Source organism: Miniopterus natalensis, chromosome 1 (genome assembly GCF_054644295.1).
Source record: "Miniopterus natalensis isolate mMinNat1 chromosome 1, mMinNat1.hap1, whole genome shotgun sequence".
Lineage (NCBI taxonomy): Eukaryota > Metazoa > Chordata > Mammalia > Chiroptera > Miniopteridae > Miniopterus > Miniopterus natalensis.
In genome coordinates this window covers 76,745,422-76,770,014 of record NC_142081.1, presented here as the reverse complement: position 1 = coordinate 76,770,014, position 24,593 = coordinate 76,745,422, and the positions used below count along the sequence as shown (strand labels likewise).

At 41.3% G+C, this 24,593-nt stretch overlaps 1 protein-coding gene across 1 annotated transcript in view; it reads right to left on the bottom strand.

Moving 5' to 3' along the window:
• The window catches only part of NPAS3 (neuronal PAS domain protein 3), a 594,829-nt gene that overhangs the window by 410,763 nt on the left and 159,473 nt on the right, over positions 1 to 24,593 (bottom strand). Inside the window, exon 3 of the mRNA XM_087817177.1 lies at positions 9,287 to 9,369. Coding sequence (XP_087673303.1) covers positions 9,287 to 9,369 — 83 coding nt within the window. The remainder of the gene's footprint in view (positions 1 to 9,286; positions 9,370 to 24,593) is intronic.

Sequence of the window (24,593 nt, the reverse complement as noted above, 5' to 3'; positions counted from 1 at the left end):
TCCGGAGAACACAGAAGGTGACACTGAGCTGAATGGGATCTGAGCTTTTCAGGGAAAAGTTTCCTGAGTTATTTTTCTAGATCGCAGCCAATGAATAACCCTCGTGACCCCTGCTGTTTTTCCCATACAGTGAGTTAAAGCCGCAATGAGTTTTTAAATGGCAAGTTTTAAACCTCCACAACCATAAAGTATTTTCTCATTCTCAATCATAAATGCGAATTTATATGACCTAAGTTAATTTTGAATAATTTTACTTCTTTCCCTCAGAGGAAAATTCTAAGGCAATAAAGCATCATGAAATAATGGGTTAGCCATCAACCTCCGTGTGCGTCAGCTTTTCAATTTCGAGAATGGAGATTTTGATAAAACATACATTCTTGAGTAAATGTGAAGACCAGTGATGTAATTCTTGGCGAACTACACCGAGATGACTCAATGAAACCAGTTTCCTAGGTATGAAGTATTAACGTAAGGAGGAAACGCCTGCTGGGCTCAGGGTGAGGCCGCCTCACCGAGGCCCAGCAACTTCCAAGATGCCAACAGTGCAGACCAGAGAGGCAACGGGCTCCTCCAACGCCACTTTCCCAAAGGAGGTGAGGACAGGTCACAGGGCTGTCACAGTCCCCGGTTCAAAAGTTAGGATGCATTCATATGCATATCTTAGTTTACACCCAGGGCAGTTCCCAATAGAAGCTGTGCATTAACTTTCAACATTAAACGCATTTGCCTAAATATTAGTGCTGATAGCCTATTCGAAGTAAGAATGTGAGAAATGAGAACAACAGGCTCCAGGAATTTCTGCTTTCCTTTCCTTTCCTTTCTTGTTAAACAAAAATACTGCGAGACTTACTTCCGATTGTCTTACAGCTCAATTGATAAGGTGTGTTCCTTTTTTTGTTCAAGAAAATTTAAAAGCAACTAATTTAAATATGCAAAATTATCTCGAGTTGTTCACACGTGAACTTAAAAGCCGTGCAACACAGGAAAATTAAGTAATTATGCCTCCAAGTTATTTACTGCAATTAAGCTCATTTATCATATGCAAATTAGTGCAAACTGGTCTCATTAGTTACTAAATTACTCAATATGAGCTGAACAATGTAGCACTCCAGTTTGTAATGAAAAATCCCTGTAGAGGCAAGCGGTATCAATTAAGCTAATTTGCATATGCAAATATATTCACTAACTTTCTCTTTTTCTATATTTAGTTTTAGATTTTCTTACCATTCTGGATCATAGGGAGACAGGCTATAGGGTCACTCACCTCTCACCCACCTCTCACCTTTCTATCACAGCTAAAAAAAAATGCCTCTATTGCATTAGTTATTTCATTTTAGCACCAATGTCCAGCAGGACACCCCTCTGCCAACAAAGGCCATCAAGAGTAAGAACAGCAACTTTCCTAGAGAGGATACTTTATTTTATATGTATCGGTTCCAGTAAGACAATAAGTAAAGGTGGAATTTCAATTCATCAATAAAATAGGCAATATTTCTCATAGAAGTTTTTTAATAACACTATCATCAAATGCAAAATGAATGTTGACTTGGCTAGGCAGCAGCTTTAAATAATAATTTATATTTTTATATTAACTTTTGAGCTGTTTAAGGTATTATTCAGTTTTCTTTTTGCAGATGTTTGAATTGTACTAGTTAACCTTTTCTTTTCTCTTGCTGAATGAGGTTAAAGAAGATGCTGGTAACAGATGTTGCATTCTCTATCCATACCCCAACACAGTCATAAGTACTTCCTTCTGCCTACATCTACTTTCTCTAAAGAATCTTCTTAGTTTTCCACAAGTGCCTGAGTCTAAGAGATTGCAGCAGGCCTGAGGCTACAAATACTTAAACAATAAGACATAAAATGTCACAACATACTTTTTTCTTTTCTTTTCCACCAACCACAAATTTTTAAATATTTCCAGTAGAAATTTACATGGTTTCATTTATCTAACAATAATTCTTCAGGACCCAAATAGTATATAAACCAACTTGTCATGATTCCAGAGTATGCCCTTAACCAACCTTCAAAATGTAATTAAAAACAGAAACACAGAAATTTAAATGTAAATCCTGATCTTTTTTCTAAATCTGATCCATAACATCCTCTTTTAAACCTAAGCTCTTCTTTTGAGATATGGCTCTATGCTCCATTCCATGGTTGAAGGTATCAAGGGCAAGAAAAACCACATGATTGAAATCTGACATTTCCTTGAGATCTACAGTGTCTTTCATTTCACCAACAGAAATCCGACTATTCTGCCTGTTAAACAGAAATGATCCATGCAGAACATTAGGTCCCTAGCTATGCTGGGGAAGCCAGGCAGCCACACAACCCCTCTGCCCGGCCTTTTCTGATCCACTCCTCGTCAGAGAGCCACAGGTGTCATAATCTGGTGTGTTCTTGGCAGTTGTCTCTTGGTCTTCCTCAAAGGCTTTGCCCATAGGACTCTCTTTCTGTTGGGGCTTGAATGCTCTAAGAGCAATACAAAAAACTCCTCAACACTCAGCAATACTGCAGGCTCAGTGATATAGATATAGGAGGGTTCATGTACTATAGCCAAGCACAAAACTAACATATAAATACCGTACTGCTGTTATTATCTGTCTTTAGGGCATTTCTTATAGAATATTATTTTTATTATCCCAAGACTTAGATTAAATATTTATACTCTTATGTCATCTATTTACAAATATGTGGGTACTTATTATGCTTATATTGAATAACTAACAAAATTTCATTTGAAATTCAAACCTAGTTATGGATAAAAATTATCCTTCAATCACTCTATAACTATTAATAGTTATCAGTAACGATACGTATTGCACCATGTCAGTAATATAACATCTACAATGTCTATCTGAAGTTCACCACCATGTGCTCACAAGAATACAAATGGTAACTTTAAAAATTTTCCACCTATAAGGTTTGATTTGATTGCTTTGTTTTAATGCCTGTGAGGTGAGTAAAGCAGCAGTACTATGGAGCAGGGGAAAACAATACTGCGATTCTATATTAAAATGATATAAGCATTAATTACAGAATGAAAAAACCTTAAACCCTTCTGCTAAGGGCATGCAAATAATTAAAGCATTCCATTCATAAATCTGCACCTAAGGGAAAGTCCTTCCACTAGCTAATTTTATGAGTTACAAAGATATTTGTTACCATTTTGTGTTTCATTAACTTTGAGAAAATAAAATATGAATATTCTATCTGGTCTCCAAATTGGGAAAGTCAAAATAAATACCACTCATTTTTTTCATATTAAGGATTTCATGAAGTAGGAACAATAATGCCTTGAGAGAGCTGTCAAAGCAGGGCCCAAATTAGTGTTTAGTGGCATGTACTGTACTAAGGATAGATTCCACCTAATGACCTAAAGTTCTTGAATTTTTACTTAGCTTGACCCAAAAAGCACAACTGCCTATCTTGACCCCTGACCCCCTGTTCTTCACCTGATTAATAAAAGTCAAAGCAAAATAAAGTGAACTAAAATGCCCTGACTTAGGTCCAAAGCATATATTTCACAGTCCTACAGCTGCAAGGCTGATGTCAGTTGCACCCCTACACTCTCCTGCAGCAGACACCTCTGTTGTGAAATCCATGTATGAAACAGCTACAGGCTCACCGGGTTACACTGACGGTCACAGTCAAGAGTCAAGTTTCCATGTAAGCGATGCGCACGGTGGCCCTAGCATTGCATGGTTGCAGCCTGGGCAATGGCCTTCCCTACAGACACTGTTACTGGATCATTAAATTGGAAGGTAACTTTGCAACAGTTGATTTTATATGGATGGAACCACCATTAAGTTAATTTTTTCCCTCTCAGTAGGTCAATTTTAAAGGACCCAGTAACCTTTCTAAATTTTCCCAAGAGAACATATAGCTAATAAGATACGCACTGCAAAAACATACTACTGTCCACAGAATGGGTACCCGAAATTAAGTTCATCTTCAACTGTGGCCCCCAACTCTCTACACCAAGGGGTCCTTAACATGCTCTTCCACAAGCCATCACTGAGGGCGCAGGTAGCAGGAAAGCTTGGCACCCGGGACAGAGAAGTCACAGGCATTTCCCGAGCCCCACCCTGAGGTTCGGAACTGACCTCTACTTTACCTTCCAGATGCCATCAACTCCCTAATCCTGTTCACTCCGAATATAAGTTCTTTCCCTTTATTACCATTGCCTTTAAAAATGTCCCCATCATTCGTGGGAAGCATTATAATCAGTGTTAAGTACCCTATATTCAAAGTGAATTCTCACTTAACTAGCCATCTGAGCTTGAGTCACTTATTTAAATTTTCTAAGTCTTTGTTTACTCAATTTTAAGATGTGCACAATCATAGCACCTATCTCATAGATACTTATTATGAGTATTTAATGATATAAGAAGAAAACTTAACAATACATGGAATATCATATATACTAAAAATTCAATACATTTAAGCTAAAATCAATTTGAATTAGGCTCTTTCTGATTGAAACACATCCACCTACAAACACACAACACACATACACACACACCCCCCCTCACTACGTATTTGCATTAGAAATGCAAATTTACACTTGAAACCTAATAATCTTATCAAGCAATGCCACCTTAATAAATTTAATAAAAAAGATTTTAAATACACACATACAAAAGAAAGAAATGCAAATTTATACATATAATCAAAATATTTGATGGTAGGAAAGTGGTTAAGTAAATTCTGATACATCCATGGAATGGAGTAGTATATAACCATTAATAATAATGAAAGCTTATCCTTTCTTAATATAGACATGACCACAAGATACTGATTTTTAAAAAGCTGACTGCTAAAGAACATACAATTAGCAATGTTTGGTCCCATAAACCTCAGACATATACTCTAATAACATTAAGAAGAAAATTTCCCATCACATTACCTTCTTATCTCCCACCCCTTCTTTACCACAAATATCCAGACACTTGTACCTTGTATCACTCTTTAGGTTTGTCTTCTGCACCAAAAACCTGGCCATAACTGTTTCAATGGACAAAACCTATGACATCTTTTCAATATTTATCTTACTAAAAAATTTCCCCTTAGCCACCTTGACATCATGAATGCTCCTTCCTTAAGCGAAGCCAAAGCCCATGGTTTCCTCTTACTTTTCTGTCTACTCTTTCCCCACCTTTTACTTGCATCTCAAGTGATGATACACTTGAGATCATACACCGGGGCTGCTTCTCCTCGGCCTCCTCCCTCATTGCTCCACATCATTTCCACGGGCCTGCAACTCACTGCTTGGATGAACTCTCATTCACCTATACGCCAGTGGTTAGTAATTCCCAGCCCTGTTTTCAGCCCTAGATTTGACCTTGTTCTAGAGAATCAGACTCGGTTTCCAATTGATTACCCCTTATCAATTTGGCTATTTAATAGAATACCCCCTTTAACTTCTCTCAGGTAAGAGTACAGACAGCTTGGTTACCAATCTAGAAAACCTGCGGTCATTATTAACTCCTGTCATCCCCAGCCTTCCACATCGAATACAATCTCAATTCCATACTTGTCTCTCCATTCGTAGAGACTCTCTCCTGGAGAAGACCTTCATTTGGAATCTTGGGCTACTGTAAGGAATTCCTAAATGGTCTCTATTAGCCTCTCACAACTCAAAGCCTTTCTAGACACGGCATTTTGACGATAACTCTGGAAACAAACAAAATCCTTATCTCTTGTACAAAAGCCTTCTTTGTGGGCGCATCACTGGAGAGAGCATCCTGGCTTGGTTCACTGGGCCTGTCACAATGTGGTTCATGGAACTTTTCCATAGTTATCTCTTACGTGCTGCCCTGTGCATGTGAAGCAGCCATCAACCTGAACATCTCAACAGTCCCCAAACAAGATCTATTATCCTTTGTCCCCATGCCTTTATGTTTGACGTCCATTTTGATTAGAATATTCTTCAATACTCTTTGCCTAATAAGTTCCTATTCATCTATAAACAACTTTGAGAAGTCTTCTTTGCTGCCTTATGGCAAACTCAGAGCCCCCCTCCTTTGCAGCCAGCCCCTTAGTACTTGGCCAGTGTGATGCTTCTCACTTTATGAGGCCTACCGGCTCCTCTTTACCAAAATGACTACAAACTAGCTAAGGGCACCAGCCATGTGCCTATTACAGTGAACGCTGTGTTCTTGCCAAGTGTTTAATATAGGTATATATTTTGGTAATGATGATAAACTGTAAGGGTAGGGACCATGTTGACCACATAAATATTTATCTGATATTTGCAAGTGAAGGTTAGCAGAGAGGGAGAAAGAATTCATCTATCCCCTTTAAGTCAACCAGATTCACCCATGGAGCCTCCTGAGGGAAAGCATGGGAACCATATTAGCCTCACAGACCCCTGAGATCAGGTGCAGATGTGGTCTGTGGGCTCAGAGGGTCCCACGCTAGGAGAAAGGCAACTAATTAGCTTAGAGGAGGCCCTTCTTGTTACTATCACTTCCCAACCCCCTTCCTGCCCACAATTCCTGTATTTCACTTAGAGCAATATATGCAGCTCTTCCACTCCATAGCCACTGGTGTTAATGGGATACCCTAGCCAGCAAAGCTATCATTTAGAACTAATGGTTAGATAAAGAACTTCCTAGACAAAGAAAAGCTAAAGGAGTTCATCACCACCTGACCAGTACTACGTGAAATGTTGAAGGGCCTTCTTTAAGAAGAAGAAAAAGATTAAAAATATGAACAATAAAATGGTAATAAATACATATCTATCAACAATTAAATCTAAAAATTAAAATAAATGAACAAGGAATCTAATGAACAGAATAAACTGATGAGTAAAGTAGAACCAGAGGCATGGAAACATGGGACAGACTGACGAATCTCAGAGGGAAGGGGGAGGGAGGTGGGAAGAGATTAACCAAAGAACTTATATGCATGCATGCATGACCCATGACACAGACAACAGGGTGGTGAAGGCCGGGAGTGGGGTGGGATCCAGCTGGAGGGGGTAATGGGGGAAAACAGCAGGGACATCTGTAATACTCTCAATAAAGATTAAAAATATCATAAAAAAAGTTCTAGTTCCCATGACCATTCCAAGATTACCTAGTGCATCCATGCTTGGATGCCTCACTTTTGTGAAAGCCTCCCTGTCAAGCAAGCCTCCTATACTTCTTAAATTCAAAGGCTTTGAACATATTCCAAATGTGGACAGCCCTATTTGGAAGTTTTTTAAATGAAGATGATTTTTTCCTCTCTTCAGTCTTAACCTGTTTCCCTTTTCCATACTCTGAAGCCACACAGACTATATCTACTTCTTGTTTTGCATGAGGCTTTCAGATATAGAGGACACTGATGTCCCATTTAAGGCAAGCGTTTTCCAAACTAAACTTCATTACGCCCTTTGCTGCTCCTCATGTAACATGATTTGTAGCTCACCCATCGGTCTGGTTATTTCACTCTAAGTAACATTCAACTGTCTAGGTTTCTCTTAAAATGGGTGGTCTGAGTCAGGTGTGACCAAGCTAAACCACAGAAGAGCTCAGCAGCCTCATTCTAGATCCTCAAGGAAGCCTAATGTTGAACTGGCATTTGGACAGCCATTCTACAACACGCGTTTGGCTTAAGTTTAGGCTCAATGCAACTCATATGTTTTGTGTTTTAAATTAGTTTTAATTTTTTGCAGCTCCCAAGTCGCCCTCCCTTGAGGACTTTGGACTAAAGATTTCTAGAAAGGATTCAGAGGATAATAATCTGGGGCTACGCTTTGAATCATTTCTTCCATTGATTAAGTCAATGCACCGATCACTTCAGAATATAAATAGGAGTCATCCTGACAGGACATTCTGAATACAGTGTATATAGGAAAGAGGGAAGTAAAAGTTGGAAGATGTGGATAGCAAAATCCTTTCTATATCTCTGAAACTAATCTACTGCAAAGGTAATTCAAATTGTATATGCATGGTAAAATAGCATCTCCCAAGGTGCATTTTAAGAAACATCTGTTACATGGGATATTAACTGATATTAGTGGAGAAATGAGGAACATCAGAATAAATAAAAATAAACAAGGTAAGTCCTTTTAGGGCCTTAAATTTGCAAATGTGAATTGTGACATCTCAGACCTAAGAAAACATCACATTTTCTCAAAAGGCTGTTAAAAGTCACAAATTTCTGGACTTCACCCTGAAGATTCTGATTTGGTAGGTTCACAGGGAGGCCCAGGAATGTGTCTTTTGAACGATGGTCTCAGGTGATGCTGATGTTACTGGTCAAGGAATCGCTTGGAAGACCCACTGGGATTTGACCATGGAGAATCCGATGACAGTTTTCTAGAGAGCATGCTTTCAGGAATAATATGCTAAATTCAATACTACTTTTGGCTACTTAGAAAATAAAATGGTCATAGAAGTCATTTTTTAAAACTGAATGACAAGGAATATGGAGTTCACCTTTCTTTTACTTAACTAAAAAAAAAAAAGTCCATAACCATTTTTCTTCCCAAATAAACTGCCTAAATATCCCAAACATGTCTGCTTCTCTAATTCCACGTTCAAAATGTATCTTGCATATAGAAAGCTTTGGCTATGGCAACATCTACCTCGGAAGCAGAAACAATGCAGAGCAATTATTCATGGACATGTTGAATTGATGGCAAAGTCCTCAGGAAAAACGTTTTGAGTAAGTGAGATGATGAGTTTGGCATGAAACTGCTATGGGACAAATAGCTGCAGGTCCATCCTAGTCACCCTCACATTGATCTGTCATGAAATTCACTGGCAAAATTAAATCATTATTATTTGTCTCCTTTCACTTAAAATATACTTTAAAATTTCATCCTGAGGAAGTGTGTGATTTGGGGGAGAGACAAACATTAAGATTGGAAGCACTTACGAATGCAAACCCAAGCAAAGAACAACTGAAATACGGCAACACATGAAAATGTCACATTACTGTCACAAAATTTTGCTCTTTCTAAAACAATATATAGCTCCAAAGACACACACATATATCCACTTACAAATGCAGCACACACACTATCATTCTGGGAACAGCCAGCTACTATACATTGAGCACCAACCAAATAGCACAGTTCATCTCAATTATTACAAATAATACTTGCCCTCCCTTTCTCATTAATTCTCTCAAGGGATGGCTTTCTAAAAAGAGAAAAAAAAGTGGATTCATAAGAATTTCAGAATTCTAAGATAAAATAGCAACAGCCACATACATAGCTGAATAAAAAGACGAAACATGGATTTTTCTTAGTAAAATATAAGCAAGCTTCTTTGTCTTTTAAAGGTACCTGCAAAATGTGACTTCCCAAATGTGCTTCAAATACTTCAATGGCCAGTGCACTGGGGCTTCTCCTTCGTTGTGCACCTATAACTTAAAGAAAAAAAAAGAAAAGAAAGAAAAGAAAAGTGGGAAGAAGAAAAAGAAACAGAAAGGAAGAAAAGAAAGAAAACCATTAAGTTGGAGCTCCGATTCATACCTTCAGCTTAATTTCTCTTTCATCGCATCACTAGCTCTATGACAATGGCATCTCCGGGAAACACCGCCCCGCGTTAACTTGGCCTGGGCGGCCTGAGCATAAGCAGAGCCTACGTGGACTTTTCAACTCTGATAACAACAAACCAAACCCCGCTTTTAAAAAACATTCATTTTGGACTGTTTGTACTCTACTGGGGCTAAAACACGAATGTTCACATTCCTTTAAAGTAAATTAGTAAACTATTTTCTTAAAATTTAGGTATTTTTAAAGTACAGACATACTGCATTCCCCCCGCCAGATAAAAACCTGAATTTTCCCTATTCTCTAGGCTAGAAAAAAGCAAGCAGGATTTAAAAGAAAGTGTTTTAATGCAACAACTTTATCATAATTTAATAAGCCCATCGTGTTGGAGAAGAGATTCTCATTAATGACTGTTTACACTAGTGTTAAGTGTCTCGGGATAGCTGGATTTGCCTATTTGCTGAACACTCACATGTCACTATTCTGCAGGCTCGCGGAGCAGCCCAGGTGGCCTCTCTCTGCATGTGCCCCGCCAGCTCGGGGCTGTTTTCGAATCGCAATATTCCCGCTCTCCACTCACTTGCACGGTCGCTCCTGCCCTTCCTGGCGTGCCCTACAGGTGTGTGCAGGCCCCTGCACAAGGAGCCCCCAATCCTTAACAAAAGTGAGCTTGGCGCAAGATATTTGTGGCACCCACAACTGATCGGATTCTCTATACACGTTTTGCATGGGGTCACTATTTGATTTTAATCTGTTCTGAATATCCTCCCCTTTCCTAAATTTTCAAACATAAAAATCTGTTTGATTTATAGTAATTTATGAAAAATAATTCAGATCTTCTCCATATTTCCAACAAGTAAATTCCCCGTGTCTTCCTGCTTTTCTTGAAAATTTTATTACACTCAAACTTAGACACTATGAATTTAAAATACAATAAAACCCTCCTATTTACTTCTAAAAACCTCTTCTAGCTAGTTGACAAAAAAAACTTCAGCTAAATGCTGCTGGGATAATTCTGTTTCGTTTCAGTTACTAAGTCAGTCAGTTGGATCCATAGCTTAGTAGGGATTATAATATAAATGTACTTGTGGTTATTGTGCTGTGCAAAAGTAGGCAGTTTACCCCCACAATTGTGAGCCAGTGTTTGCCGTGTCTGAAAGGCACTTTGAAAATTGCATGAGTGTTAAGTATCAGTATTACTGGCAAGAAGAAATAAAAAGGGCATTTTGTTTCAATGGCAAAATTTATAAAATATAATTGAAGGGTGATTATTATCAAAGAATATTCCAGCTGGCGGGGATCTCAGAGATCTCTATTTCAACTTCCTCATTTGCTTCAGAAGGAAAACACACAACTAATAATCTTAAAACAGAAAAATCAGGTTTCTATCCTAAGTTTAATTTTTATAATTATAGGCACGAGACAATATTTAAAAAAATTTAATATTCAGATATACTTAAGACATTACTCCTCTCTCTGTCTCTCTCTGTCTCGTGTGTGTGTGTTTCTGATTAATTTCCTATTCTAACACGCACATTACTCCCTTCAAAACTCCTTTGGCATTTTTGATAATGCAGCTGTCTTGCTGAATACTGTTTTCAGTTTCTAGAGTGTTAATTGCACATTATGGTAGCTTGGTGTGAATGATCCCATATGAATAAAATCTGCAGTCTTTTTTTAAAAGATTTTGGGGGGAGGGAACTAGAGGGAAAGGGAAGTTGAAAACTTCAAAGGTGTCCATTCTGTTTTTGAGCCAGTAATTCGGATCCAGAAATCTCCATATATATATATAGACACATATTTGAATCCTTGCCTGAGGATATGGTTATTGATTTTAGACCGAGGAAAAGGGAGGGAGGAAGAAGGGAGAAAGAGGGAGGGGGGAGAGAGAGAGAAACACTGATGTGAGAGAGAACACTGACTGGTTGCCTTCCATACGTGTCCTGACCAGGGACCATATCCACAACCTAGGTATGTGCCTTGACCGGGAATCAAACCCGCAACCTTTTGGTGCACGGGGCGATGCTCCAACCACCAGAGCCATGCTGGCCAGAGCAAAAGCTCCATATTAATAATTCATAATTTGGGGGCATTTCAGGGCTTCCAATTACAAAATTCAAAAGAAACCATTGCACCTCACAAAAGAAAATGAACTAAATTTAAAGAACATAGACTTTTCTACAAAGATCTGGATTAAGAGGGGGCCAGTAAAGTCACCAACCTACAGAAGACCCTAAAACATCACAGGCAATGAAAGGAATGTGTTTATTTACTAGAAGGTCCAAGAGGCATGTTCCAGCAGTGACAGAGGGCAGCTCAACCGACTTCTGGAAGCACAGGTGACTTGAGCGGGTGCTGCCAGGTTATCCAACCCTGCCCTCGATGGCTTTCTTTTCCTTCCTTTTCCCCACTTAGGACTCAGGCTGTCCTCTAAGTAAATGCTGCAAATGCATGAATATTTAGGGGATTTATTTAAGAAAAGTGAGTCAACCTGGGGATCCCAAATGTCTTCATCAGGCCCTACATCCATGAGTCCTACCTGCAGAATTATTCCCCTTTGTCCTTCAAATCCTCTAGAAATCTGAGCATGCATCCCAGTACATGCTAGCTGCACACACAGGTATCTTATAAGTGGGTTCGTGCCATTCTATTCAATGGCATTTTTATGGCATGGAATTTCTCCTGATTTATATGTTTTGCACTTAGGCAGGTGATGTGGGGCTGTAATGACAGTTCCTAATTTTACAACCAACATAAATATGTTAAACAGGAGCCCATTATGTCCCTGGTAGAAGACCAGCTCTGACTCTAGCATTATTGGTAATGAATAGATGCTAAAAATGTACTTCTTACCTTGTACTTTTTATCCCATCGCATGTGGCATTTTGAGATTGAGAGAGTAATCTGATAACCAGGAACAGTGCAAATATAGTTATTTTGTTTCCCCAAGTTAACCTCATCGTGTTTATACAGTACCATCAATGAATAAACAAAACTAAAGAGGCATTTTCCTCAGTAGGTCCTTCACCCTCAGGAAAGTAATACGTTGCTGATGAAGCTCTCTCAGGTTTTGGATTTTGGAAGTCGACAGTTTCTAAAACCATTTAGTAGTCCAGACAAAATGCGCATTTATTACTGCTGAATAGACCACTGTTTCTTCTGATCATTTATTTGTTTGTCCAATTAAAAGGTGCTACTTTTTGAAACTTAAAGAACACTAACTAAATTAACCGAAACGAATGTACACAGTGCATCGCTAAATAAATGGAACAGGTAATTGACTATCTGTGAAGATTATGTCCCTACTCACGGAGAGTGAGATGTGAGAGTTTTAGAAGTTGAAAAACTTATACAAACTGTTAAAAGAAAAAAACCCATCAAACAGTAGTAATATAGTCATTCAACTTCAAAGGCAATCCAGCATTTACTGAGTACCTATTTGATGTTTACAACTGCTGATTACTGTTCCTTATTATAAAACTTAAAAAATAGTCCAAAAGAAAATTTAAGCCATTTAAAACAAACCTAGGCCCAGCATATAACTATCAACAAATACTCTGCAACACTATTAGTTCATGCTGTGCAATGGTTAAAAATAAAACACCTAGAGTTTTTAATAGAACACCTGAAGATTTTAAATAGAAGAGACATATAGGAAGAATTCTTTAACATCAACTAAAGAAACACGGATTGACTCAGAAATCGAAAGTGATATGATGAATCAACCGTACAGTTGGCCTTTCTCCCATGAAAAAAGTGGAAGCCAGGGAAGAAAACCACAACCTGAAACGTGTACGTGCAAAATTAGTGCTTGCCCCTCAACAATTATGGCCAAAATGTTCTAATCTAGACTGTTCTGAATAGTGAAGACAGTATCTAGACTCTCCCGCATAACCTTGCGAGGCAGTCTTTGAGAATTAATTCAGTGCAGTTAAAAACAATCCCTCTTTGGGGAAACAGACCCCACCCCCCAGTCATATTCCTAACCGGTGCTTGTCACCTTTGGGGAGGTACAGACGCCAGAAAGGCGGAGGATTAGCCCTCAGTGGGAGTCTGACCTATTCAGCCAAAAGGTCAGCTTGCCACAGAAGAACCCATTACAAAACAGAAGCAGGACAGCTCAGTGGACACACATAAATAATGGAAGGGGGGAAAGTGAGGAGCCCTACTTGCCTTGGGGGCCCTGGGCTGCCCTTTTCCTTCAGAACCCTCCCCACCCCCATTCCCAGAGAAGGGGGCCCCAGCTCCTCACCGACACAGTTCACAGTGGGACAATAACCACAGGCCGGGAGAGAGAAAGGGGCTCATTTATTTAAGGGATCACCCGAAAAAGACATTTAAAAGTGAAGATGAATACGACATCGACATTGTGAGGGTTTCCAATGGATTGTTTGATTAGGAAAAGTAGTCACTGGCCGCTAGGGGAGATCGTTTTAGAGACAGTGTCACCCAGTCCCCCTCCATGGGGAACAGTATGTGGGCAGGGGCAAAAGTTGCCTTAAAGCTCTGCGGGTAGCATTTCAAGTGTATCCACCCAGTAAAAAGGCAGCTTCATGCCGGGATGGCTGCCCGGGAACGTGGGGGGGGGGGGGGGGCAAGGCTCTGTTCCCACAGGACGCGTGGGGGAAGGGAGCGCGCTTATTGGAATCTCGGCCACCACTCCCCGGGCTTTGGCGCTTGGGCGAAGCCAAGTCAGGGCTGGAAGGAGTGGGGGACAGACCGCCTCACGCGACTTCCCACGGCTCCCGGGGAGAGAGAGGGGTTTCCACCAGCCTCCCTCACCGCGGGGCAGAGGCAGCCAGGGAGGCTTTTCCCAGGACCCTTAGAAGTTTCCGAGGCATGTATGCATGCATATATGTATGTATGTATGTGTGTTTCCCTATGGGATAAATTTATGTTTTCATTTACTATGGGAGCAAATCTTCATTCTGAAACGTCCTCACAGCTCTGCTTAGTGCCCCCAGTCACCGAGTCACCGTTTGCATCCTTTCAACCCTAAGCGTCTCACTGTTTGCGCATGCCGTAGACACTGGGGACATTTCAGGTTGGGGTGGCGATAAGACACTGGAAAAATGACAGCTAGGTACCAGCCTGACACCTACGGCGGCACTGTAACTGCAGCTCTGTTGTTGGGAGCACAACACATGGCCTCCACTCAAAGCAGCATGTAAATATCTGAACACAAATAATTACGGTACTTTTTCAATGTACCTGCAGCAGGATTAGTTTTTTGCCATATAAAATAGAGGGCAACTGATGACCAGAGAAGAGAAATAGCCACAAGCATTGCTCATCAGGCATTTGAATCCCTGATTAACATAAACACAAAAAAGAAAACACCTCCTGTGTTCAGCAGGAGTACAATTCGGGTTTATTTTAAAATTCATATTTAGATTTTTAAAAATCAAAAAAATACATCTTCATAATTCATATTCCAGAACCCACTGACACATTATATTATCAATTTAGAACAAAAAGAGGTATTTAATCCAATAAAATAATTGAAACTCTAAGAAGTCTTACGCTGATTCAAAAATTCTTTGACACATCACATATTTACATTCTCCCACAATCTAAGTATGAGCTGAATACATTAGGGAAAAGCATTAGGGATGGTATGACTGTGAAAGTATTAATACTTACAAATGAATCGCTGAATTCGGGGAAAAGAAAACCATGTCTGCTTTTCCCAAAAAGGCACATCTCTGTGGCTTCCACTAGTAAGAGGAAGACATACAGCATTCAACAGATGTGTTTAGTCAAGGGTGTGTTTATCATGCACTTATCTCCTGAAGAACTGAGTAGTATTCATATGGTTTCTGAAAACGTTTTATAATTTTCTACATGAAAATGGCAGTAGTCTAAAACAGAAATAGCACCCAAGTATTACTGTAATAGTCTTGACAATGTCTTTGTGTATATGGCGGGCAACAAATTACAGGGACTTCTTTTTAGTACAAAGTATCCATTTTAAAGACTCTCTTTGCTATTGAAGAAAAAGAGTTGCTAGCTACCAGAGCAGGTATTTCTTCCTCTGCAGCTGGAAAGAGAGGGAAATAACCTTCCACTGACAATCTGGCCGCTACTACAGAAACTATTATATGTCCCTTAGATGGGAGACATATAGGAGGATTAACGCCTTCTCCATGAGAGAACCCAAACTTCCCCTTGGCAGCGGGCTCAGCTGCTGTTTGGGGTGACAGCACCCGAGGAAGCGATGAAGCCCTGACAGTCCGCCCTGAGGATGGAAACCGCGGGAAAACGCAGGCATGATGCACAGCCAGGGCTGAAGGCTGGGGAGTGGGGTACCTGAGGGGTTCCTGAGAGATTCCAGGAGGTACAGGGGCAGAGAGCAGCCTTGGGCTGGACTACACACTAGGACATGGTTACTTCCCTGATGCTTCAAAGAAACTGTTACAAATGCAAAGAGGGCTTTCTAAAAATGGTGTTGTCATCCCAATTTCAGTTTCTTAATCATTTCAGAATAACAATGTATATAAAAGAGGGCACTTTCAAAGGGCTAAAGTCCAACAACAACTCTAATTCTTTCCCCAGTGTTTCTAGGCTTCAACAACTAGATGCTACAGGGACTGCTTTGGGATGCAAGGTTTAGATTAACTATTTAATTCCTTTAATACGGTGAAGGGAATGAGAATTTCCCCTTTTTCTTAACAAAATAAATAAAAGGTTAAAAAAACAACAACAACACTGATCCTGATGAACTCCTGTTTTTCTCGTATTCCAGCAGAGTTATGGGCATGAGGAATTGCACCCCCTCAATCCAGGGAAGTTTTCAGAGTCAGGCAGTTATCAAGTGACTTCAGAATGAAGAATGTGGAAGAGAATCTTCGAGCGGCGAGTCTTGATTTTTATCTGACATGAACTCAGCAAGAAGATATAAACTAATTAATTCTGGCTTCAGGGCTACAGCAACCAACAATTGTATGGAGCCACACGAAGGGCGGGCCCTCTGCTGGGGACTGAGGCCCAGCGGGCTGGGCGAGGCAGGCCAGCCTTGGGCTGCGCAGGGGCCCCAAGCCTGGGCCTGAACAGCGTCCGCTGGGGAAGGGGCGCTTTCTCAGGACAACCTGCCGGCTCTAGTGTGAGCTTCTCTTGTTGTTATTGTGGTTCCTGTTCTTATTTAAATTCCTCTTCTAATACCTGCTTTCCTCCCCCTCTATCTGTGTATGTCAGGAAGGAATGCTGCGTGTTCTCATGAATTACGCCGGGCTTAGTTCATAAAAGACACCAAGTGCTCTTTGACCAGAGCTCTCAAAGGGTAAAAGAGAGAGAACACATCATTTTGGAATTTGAATGCAGCCCTAGCTTTGCAGAATTTAATACTTGTCCTTTGATTGGTAGAAATGACCTCCTCACTAATATGCTGAAAATGTTTTGCCAAGTTTAAATTTTTAATGGGGGTTAGATTCACTATGCTCCCTCAGTAAGGGCCAAAAAAAAAAAAAAAAAAAAAAAAAAAAGGATTATTATACTTTCATGTTGTAAACTGTCTTAAAAGCCTTTTAGTCGAGGGCTGCCACGTGGCTATCAGCCCTTCTGACCTCCCGCCCAGGCTGTTGGTGGCATGATTCCGCCCAGGAGGCGGGGGCGGAGACCATCATGGGATCAGTGCTGTCGCTCAGCACCCCCTGGTAAAATGAAGAGGTCCCCATCTGTTATCTTGATCTCTTTTTCCAAGTATGATCCCAAAGCTTCATGTTATGACATTTGTAACATCTGCTACAAATACTGAAGTAAGTCAGGCACAACCTTATTACTTCCAGTCTAATGCTCCATCCATCCTCTGGGATTTTCTAGGCCGCTGATACGACATGGGCGCCGAGAAGGCTGGATATACAGGAGGCAGCTTATGTTTCTGTGGGAGAAAGAGGCCTCTTGCCCTCTCCCTCTTCTGTCTCCTGTTCCTCATTCATATATTCAGTCATATTCACTTTCTCTCTCTCTCCCTCTCCCTCCCCCCTCCACCTCCCACCTCCTTGCTTGGGGCCACATAAATGCTTAGCAGTGTGTTTAGTGATTGTCTTTCTGCCCAAAGAAGGGTCAACATGAACAGTTTTATGAAGTAGTGGGGTGTTGGCCCAAAGGATGCAATTCTCTGCTTATAACAGCACCTGCTTGGAAAGTCACTCTGATGAGTTTCCAAAGCTCAACCATCTCAGACTATGGTATTACATGTATTCATCCAAAAGTAAAGTGAAAGATATTAACCCCATTGACCTAGGTGCTAGAGAGGTAAGTCAGGATCCCATTTCAATTTCTAGATGCTTTTTTTTATGTCTGCAGAAGAAAGCTAAAAATATCCATGAAAAATACTTGCTGAGTCTCTACTCTGTGCTAGGCGCTGTGTCAGAGGATATAAAAATGAAAAGGCACCATCCTGACTCTCCAGAGGCCAGAGTCTAGTGGGGAGACTGACACACAAGCAAATGAAGAAAATGCAATATATGTGCAACTCTCAGCTCTCAATTCAGGATGCGGGCAGAGAGAGTGGAGGCAGGAAAGACCTCAGGACAGGAGTAGTGTCCGAGCTGGGGAATGGCGAGTGAGCTCATGTAGACAGTGAACTATGGTGGTCAAGATCCTGGGACCCGCTGGTGAGACATGAAGCCAAGGACCAGTGCTTGTTACCACAGCTACATGTGCCCGGTCCCAGCCTCATCCCCCCGCCCACTCCAACTTGCTCTTCCTTAAGCTGCAACACCCATGGGTTGCCGCGCTTCTACAAACCCTCGCAGGGCTGGGGCCTCCAGGACCACGGCACCGTCTTGGTGCTTGATTCAACAGCTTAACGGTTACTCACTATGCCCGGGAGGGCCAGGGTGCGGGCTCTGCCTGAAAACCCTAACTGTGCAATTCAACGAACTGCGCAAGTTCAACACCGCCACTTGCAGCAAAGCCCCTGGAGTGCACATGTCTGTCACAGCATCCGGCTTGGCGCTGGGTAAGGCAATTCAGCCGCCTAGTGGGTTTTCATGTCACCTGAGAGGTAAGAAGAAGGCTATCTTGACTCAGGTTCGTGCTGTAAGACATCTGATTTCCTCCCAAGACACCGCTTGCCCTCTGCTTTTGGGGAGAGTTCAAAGGGAGGAGACTCGCTATTGGGAGGCAGTTGTGCACAGAGAAAGGATTTGGGTTCTAGAGTCAGGACAGCCAAGTTTTAAATTCTCCATTGATCTCTAATTAGCTGGGTGGTCTTGGACTCATTAGGCTCTATGGACCTCAATTTCTCATTCTGTCTCACAGGGCTGTTGTGAGGACATGTGACAACCCTGCTCCGCTTTAATTTTCCTTCCAAAACTTATTCACATATTGTCTCTCTCCTGCACTAGCATGATACCTTCGTAAGCTGGAGGAATCATTTTGCACACCGCTGCTGAAACCCAGGCCGCTAGAATAGGGCCCCCCCACAGAAGGTGTGCAACATGGATTTGTGAGGAATGGACACTAGAGCACCATGCTAGCCCGCGGAGTGCTCAGCACCTCACATGTCAGCTCTCTCCTCCTGCTATGGGAAGCTGGGGCTGGGCCAAAGATGACTTTTCTAAATCACTGTCTTTATCCCAGTTTTAATAGGAATTTTGGGACAACTTTTTGTAAATATTGGGAATATTTAAGATTTATTTCCTAAAATATTAGGGCTATTTTGCTGCTCTGTACGTTGCGCCTAGTTTCTGCCTTCCCCGCAGCATGATGTCAAATCTACGGTGTCACCACAAGCCCTGCAGGCCAGCTGCAATCAGGACCTCAAACCAGTGCAAACATTTCACACATACCTGGGCAAAGAGCCAGCAATTCACTAAGTGTCAGCAACTGCCCACTGAATTTTCTTCTAAAGGATTCACTCATGCCCTCTCGAGCAGTAATTGGCATTCGTTTTAAGATGCTGAATGCCTCAGAAGTAACTTGATTAGGTAAACGTACACAGCTACCACCACTGGAAACTAAAATCAGCCCTTACAATCCCACCATCCTCACTCTGATTTCATATAAACAAAAGCCCACTCACCGAGCAATGGTAACTGAGCAGGAGCTAGTCTTGCTGTATTAGCAGATCAAGGCTTGCAGCATCATTGCCATCTGCCTCCTGAGGACCTATGGAGGCTGTGATTTAGGCAGTTAGGAACTAAATAAGAAACATGAGCACCATCTAGAGAGTCAAGATTAGTATATAGGCTGACAAAACTGTCAGACCTAGAATTAAGAACACACAAGCATACGGGATGGGGCAAAAGCAGGTTTGCAGTTGTGAGTACACGAAACACAGTTTATTTTTGTATTATTATTTATTAATTATTGTATTGCTTTCCATATGAACAAATGTAAACCTACTTTTATCCCACCATGTATACACTCACACTCAACCACCAGCATCACATCTGAAATGCAGCAAGGAGAAAACAACTAAATTTGAAGACCTATTACCTAGATTCAAAGTTCAGCTCAAGTCTATCAGGTTCCTAACATGTTTCTTTCTTTGAATAACAGAAGTGTTTAAGCAAATCCTCTTCCCAGTAAAATATTTAAACACAAAACTTTGCATAAACAATTACAAAAATTCCAAAGAGCCTCTGAAACCCATTGGTACGCCCCAGGTTAAGAATTCTTACTTTATTTTATTTATTTTTTAAATAAATCTTTATTGATTTCATAGAGAGGAAGGGAGAGAGAAAGAGAGAGATATAGAAACAGCAATGAGAGTCATTGATCGGCTGCCTCCTGCACGCCCCCAATTGAGGATGGAGCCCGCAACCCCGGGGAATGTGCCCTGACGAGGAATCGAACCTTGATCTCCTGGATCCTAGGTTGATGCTCAACCAGTGAGCCACGCCTGGCCGGGCAAGAACTCTTATTTTAGATTAAGAGCCCAGCATCCACATATATCCAGTTCCAGGCTAGCACTTAGTAGGACTGAACAAATGATTCCCCGAAAGAATGAGTAATCGAATGAATGAGTGCAAGAGAGTCAGTTGGGAGAGACTACACAGCCAAAGCAGACACTTGTATTCCATGTGGGACTGCGAGACTGAACGCAGCCGCCAGTTAGTTGGTTTATTCACAAAAAATGCTTTGTGGAATTATACACTGCTCCTCCCCTTCTAAATGCAGACGGAAAGAGGAAAGGGAAAAGAGATAATGAAGGTTTGCAAATGAAGTGGGTGCAACTGTGCAATCAATCAACATTTTCTGAAAAAGAATCTGCATCACTTGCCAAAAATCTGAACTGAGTAACTGAACCAGCATTCTGATGAGAATGGACTTTGCCACTAGCCAGTCATTTTTTATTTGTCTTCCAGCTGCCTTGCTTCTCTTTTCCAGGAAGCCCCTGGTCTCGTTTAGTGGGTTCAGGCATGGGAATTAATTTAACCATGGTCGAATGCATACTCCATGTTTATTTTTTTTATAAATCCTTACTGAGTGTTTACTCTGTACCAAATATTATGCTAGTTAGAAGGGATACCACTCAATCATGCATCTATATAATCACTAAGGGCCTACTAAGTGCTGGGCACTCTTCTAATGATAGGCCGTAGTAGAGTGAACAACACAGACAAACATGCCTGCAAGGAGCTCACACTCCAGGGGGGAAGTCAGACAACAACAATAATAATACACACACTTCTAAATATAATAAGAAGCATGGAGAAAAAGAAGTGACATCAACTTCTGTACAGGATAGGAAAATCAGAGAAGGCCTTTTCAACAATACATCTGAGTTCTACTCATATGAATAAAGTGAAGTAGTGATGTGATGTCCACGTGAAGGAAAGTGTAAAGGCCCTGAGATGGGAATAACTTATCAGGTTCAGGAAATGGCAAGGAGCCAGTATCCTCAAGGAAGCTATAGACTGGGGGGGACAGAAATAGAACCTCATTAAATAATGGTTTACTCAGAGGATCTCAGGGAAGCAAGCATTTAACTCCAGTGAAATTTAAAGATGTAAGAGAGAAGAGGGTATTTGGGCTAGAAATGTATAGACATTTTCCAGGCAAACAAGCTAGAGATCGGAAGGGGTGATGGTGGTGGCTGAGGTGGAAGAGCATACACAATTGCACAAGCCAGCAAGACATGCAAGTTCCACGTGTAGAGGAAGAAATGTCAGAGGGCATCCACAGGCTGGGTCACAAATGGCCTCGTGACCACTGCAAAGGAGTTCAGTTTACACACAGTCACTGAGACCCACTTGAAGATATGAGAAGGGGAGGGTGAGCACGTGTGTGTGACATCAAGCGCGTAGTGGTGCACAGAGCAGAACTGCGCTTGGAGAAAAGACGAAAACCTGGCTATTGCATAGTCTAGGCAAGAAACGATGAGATGAGTTATCCTAGTAAATATGCTACACTGTAGAGAGGAGTTTGGTTTTAAGGGTATTTAAGACGTAGGATTGAGAGTCTTGTTACTGCCTTTTAAGGGAAAAGAAAGAGTGAAATGTGAATTTCAGATGTTTGGATGTGCAAACCGTATAGATGGTTCAGTCATTCCCTGCAACAGGGCATTTAGAAGGGAAGAGGGTGTCAAGGAGAAGGTGGGATACTGAGCTGGAGGTGTCGTTAGCAGAGGCCCACTGAGATGAGAAGTCCTGTAGACCTGAGGCTCTGGGCTGAGGTGTGGCAGAGACGAGGGCTTGGCTGCGAGTCATTAGCACACAGGTGGGCATAGAAGCTACGGGAAGGCAGAGTAAGGGGAGGCCTAGGGGGCCGCCTGGGGAACACCTGCATATAGAGAGGAAGGGAACCAGCAAAGGGCTTGAGAATAAATAGCCAGAGGGGAAGAAGTCGAATAAAGAGGCGATGGTGTCCTACAAAGAGGAAGAGCAGAGCATTTGAAGGAGAGATTCATCAGCTACGTCAAGTGTCATGGGAGAGCACTGAAGACCTTAGGTGGGGGCACTGCTGTCAACTGCAGAGGAAATGAGAGGCAAGAACCACGAGTTACACATTTGAAATTCCTTTTCTAGAAATGTGGAAGTAAAAGAAGAATCAGGAATGACGTCTGGGCAAGGAAGAAAAGGGGGAAAACACCCAGAGTAAAGAGATTTTTATTTATCTATTTTTAATTCCTCATCCAAGGACATTTTTTTAGAGAGAGGGGAAGGGAGTTAAAGAGAGAGTGAGCAAAACACTGATGTGAGAGAGAAACATAGATCATTTGCCTCCCGTAAGGGCCCCAACCAGGCCGGGATGGAACCCGAAACCTAGGTATGTGCCCTGACCGGGAATGGAACCTGTGAGCTTTCGGTGTACGAGATGATGCTCCAACCAGCTGAGCCACACCAGCCAGGGCAAAGGTATATATTTTTTAATTGACTTGAGGATGTTTATACTCTGAGAGGAAGAAGCCAGCAATAGCCATGAGAGATAAAAAGATGAAAAACCCTCAAAAGAAGCTACAGATGTGTCCAGAGTTTAGATAAAGCTGAGGAATAGGTAACACATAATTTGGTTTTAATGTAATAATCTACTAAAACCTGAATCTACATAGATGATGCTCCAGCTAATAGAAGCTCAGCTTCAGAACAAGTTCTTCCAGACGATGGTCAAAAAACACAAAGCTCTATGATCCATGTTCAGAAGTCCATTTGTATGGGGAAAGCTGCCGAAGCACATCTAAATCAAGCCATCGTTGTCAGCCTGAAACCCCCATCCTTTCTCCTCTATTGTCCAGTTGGCCCCAGTCTCTCTGTCCTTGTATCTCTTGCCATGGCAAAAGTTTTGAAAATGACATAAATAGAAGGGGAATTGCTTCTGGAGTCCCTATCACTTCACTCTTTGATCACAAAAGCAACCAATACCTCTTCCTTGCAGCCAAAACCTGTCAGATACCCATAGGAAAGTGCTGCAGTAGATTGTTAACATAACTCGGGTATGAGCTAAAAGAATGTCGAGTAATTGGAGAAAAAGAAAATGCCTTTTATGTGTTGGAAAAAGCAACTGAAATGGAAAAGAAGAGCCTCATAGTCCTCCTGTATTATTTCATGAACTTTCATCAAGCCAATGAAAGAAGCCAAGAACTGCCATGGGTGGAAGGGAACGAGGCCTTGTATTCCAAGATATATTTCTTGCAGACAGCAGTCGCCTCATCTTCAGTAAGGTTGAATTTTCTAACTGGAAAGAGAGAAAGACAATTTCTCTTGGAATTTCAAAAATATTGTTTAAACAGACCTCCTCTTCAGTACTCAGAAGAAAACAGCACACGCTCACCTTCCCTCCTCAGCTAGCTCCTCAGCTCTTCTCTTTTTTGTTCCGCTCAAACACAGCTCACCTTGGGGCTTTCCCAACCTGAAGGGGACTCTGTGGTTACTTATTTTCTTGGGAAAACTTCATTTTTATTCATTTACAGCATTGCTGCCACCTTCTTATTTATCTTCATAACTTAAACCATAGCTGAGAGTAAGAGTAAGCTCTATATTGTCTTCAGAAGCTTATTTGCCTCCCATATTGACCACTTTTTTTTTTTAGAAAGAACTTCTCCCATACTTTGTATCTCAACAAAGTCTAGCTCTGTCCTCTGCAATACTTTTCAAAGGATCTTAACATTTTTATCCATCTAAGTCTGTAAGTGCTTATGAGTACTTAAATAGATGGAGAGGCAGCTGTATTTTAGTATGGAAAACATAATTCTTAGAGACAGAAACCTTTATTTCTAGTCTTAGCTCCGTCATTTCCCAGCTGGTGAACAAGGGTAGGACACTCGGTATCTGGGTCTTCGTTTCCCCATCTGTAGAGAGAGGTCCCTTGTCCAAGGAGCTGTGCCAAGGGCTAAATACCAATTTTTGAGACAGTTTTCTAGCACATACCTAGCAGACAGTAAGGAATAAGTACATTTAAATGCAATCTGAATTTTTAAAAAATCGCTGTAGCAAAATAAAAATGGATGCTGGTAAAATGCAGAGAATTAAAGTCACTAAGGTAACATACAAATAGGACTTCTCTGACCTTTCCTAAGTTGTGTGTGTGACCTGGAGCCAGTTAGAAAAGTCTCAGAGAAACATGGTTACCAGAAAGATGGACATATTACCACCCACTTCACTGTGTTAAGGATTAAATGAGATATCATATATAAAGTGCCTAGTGTGGT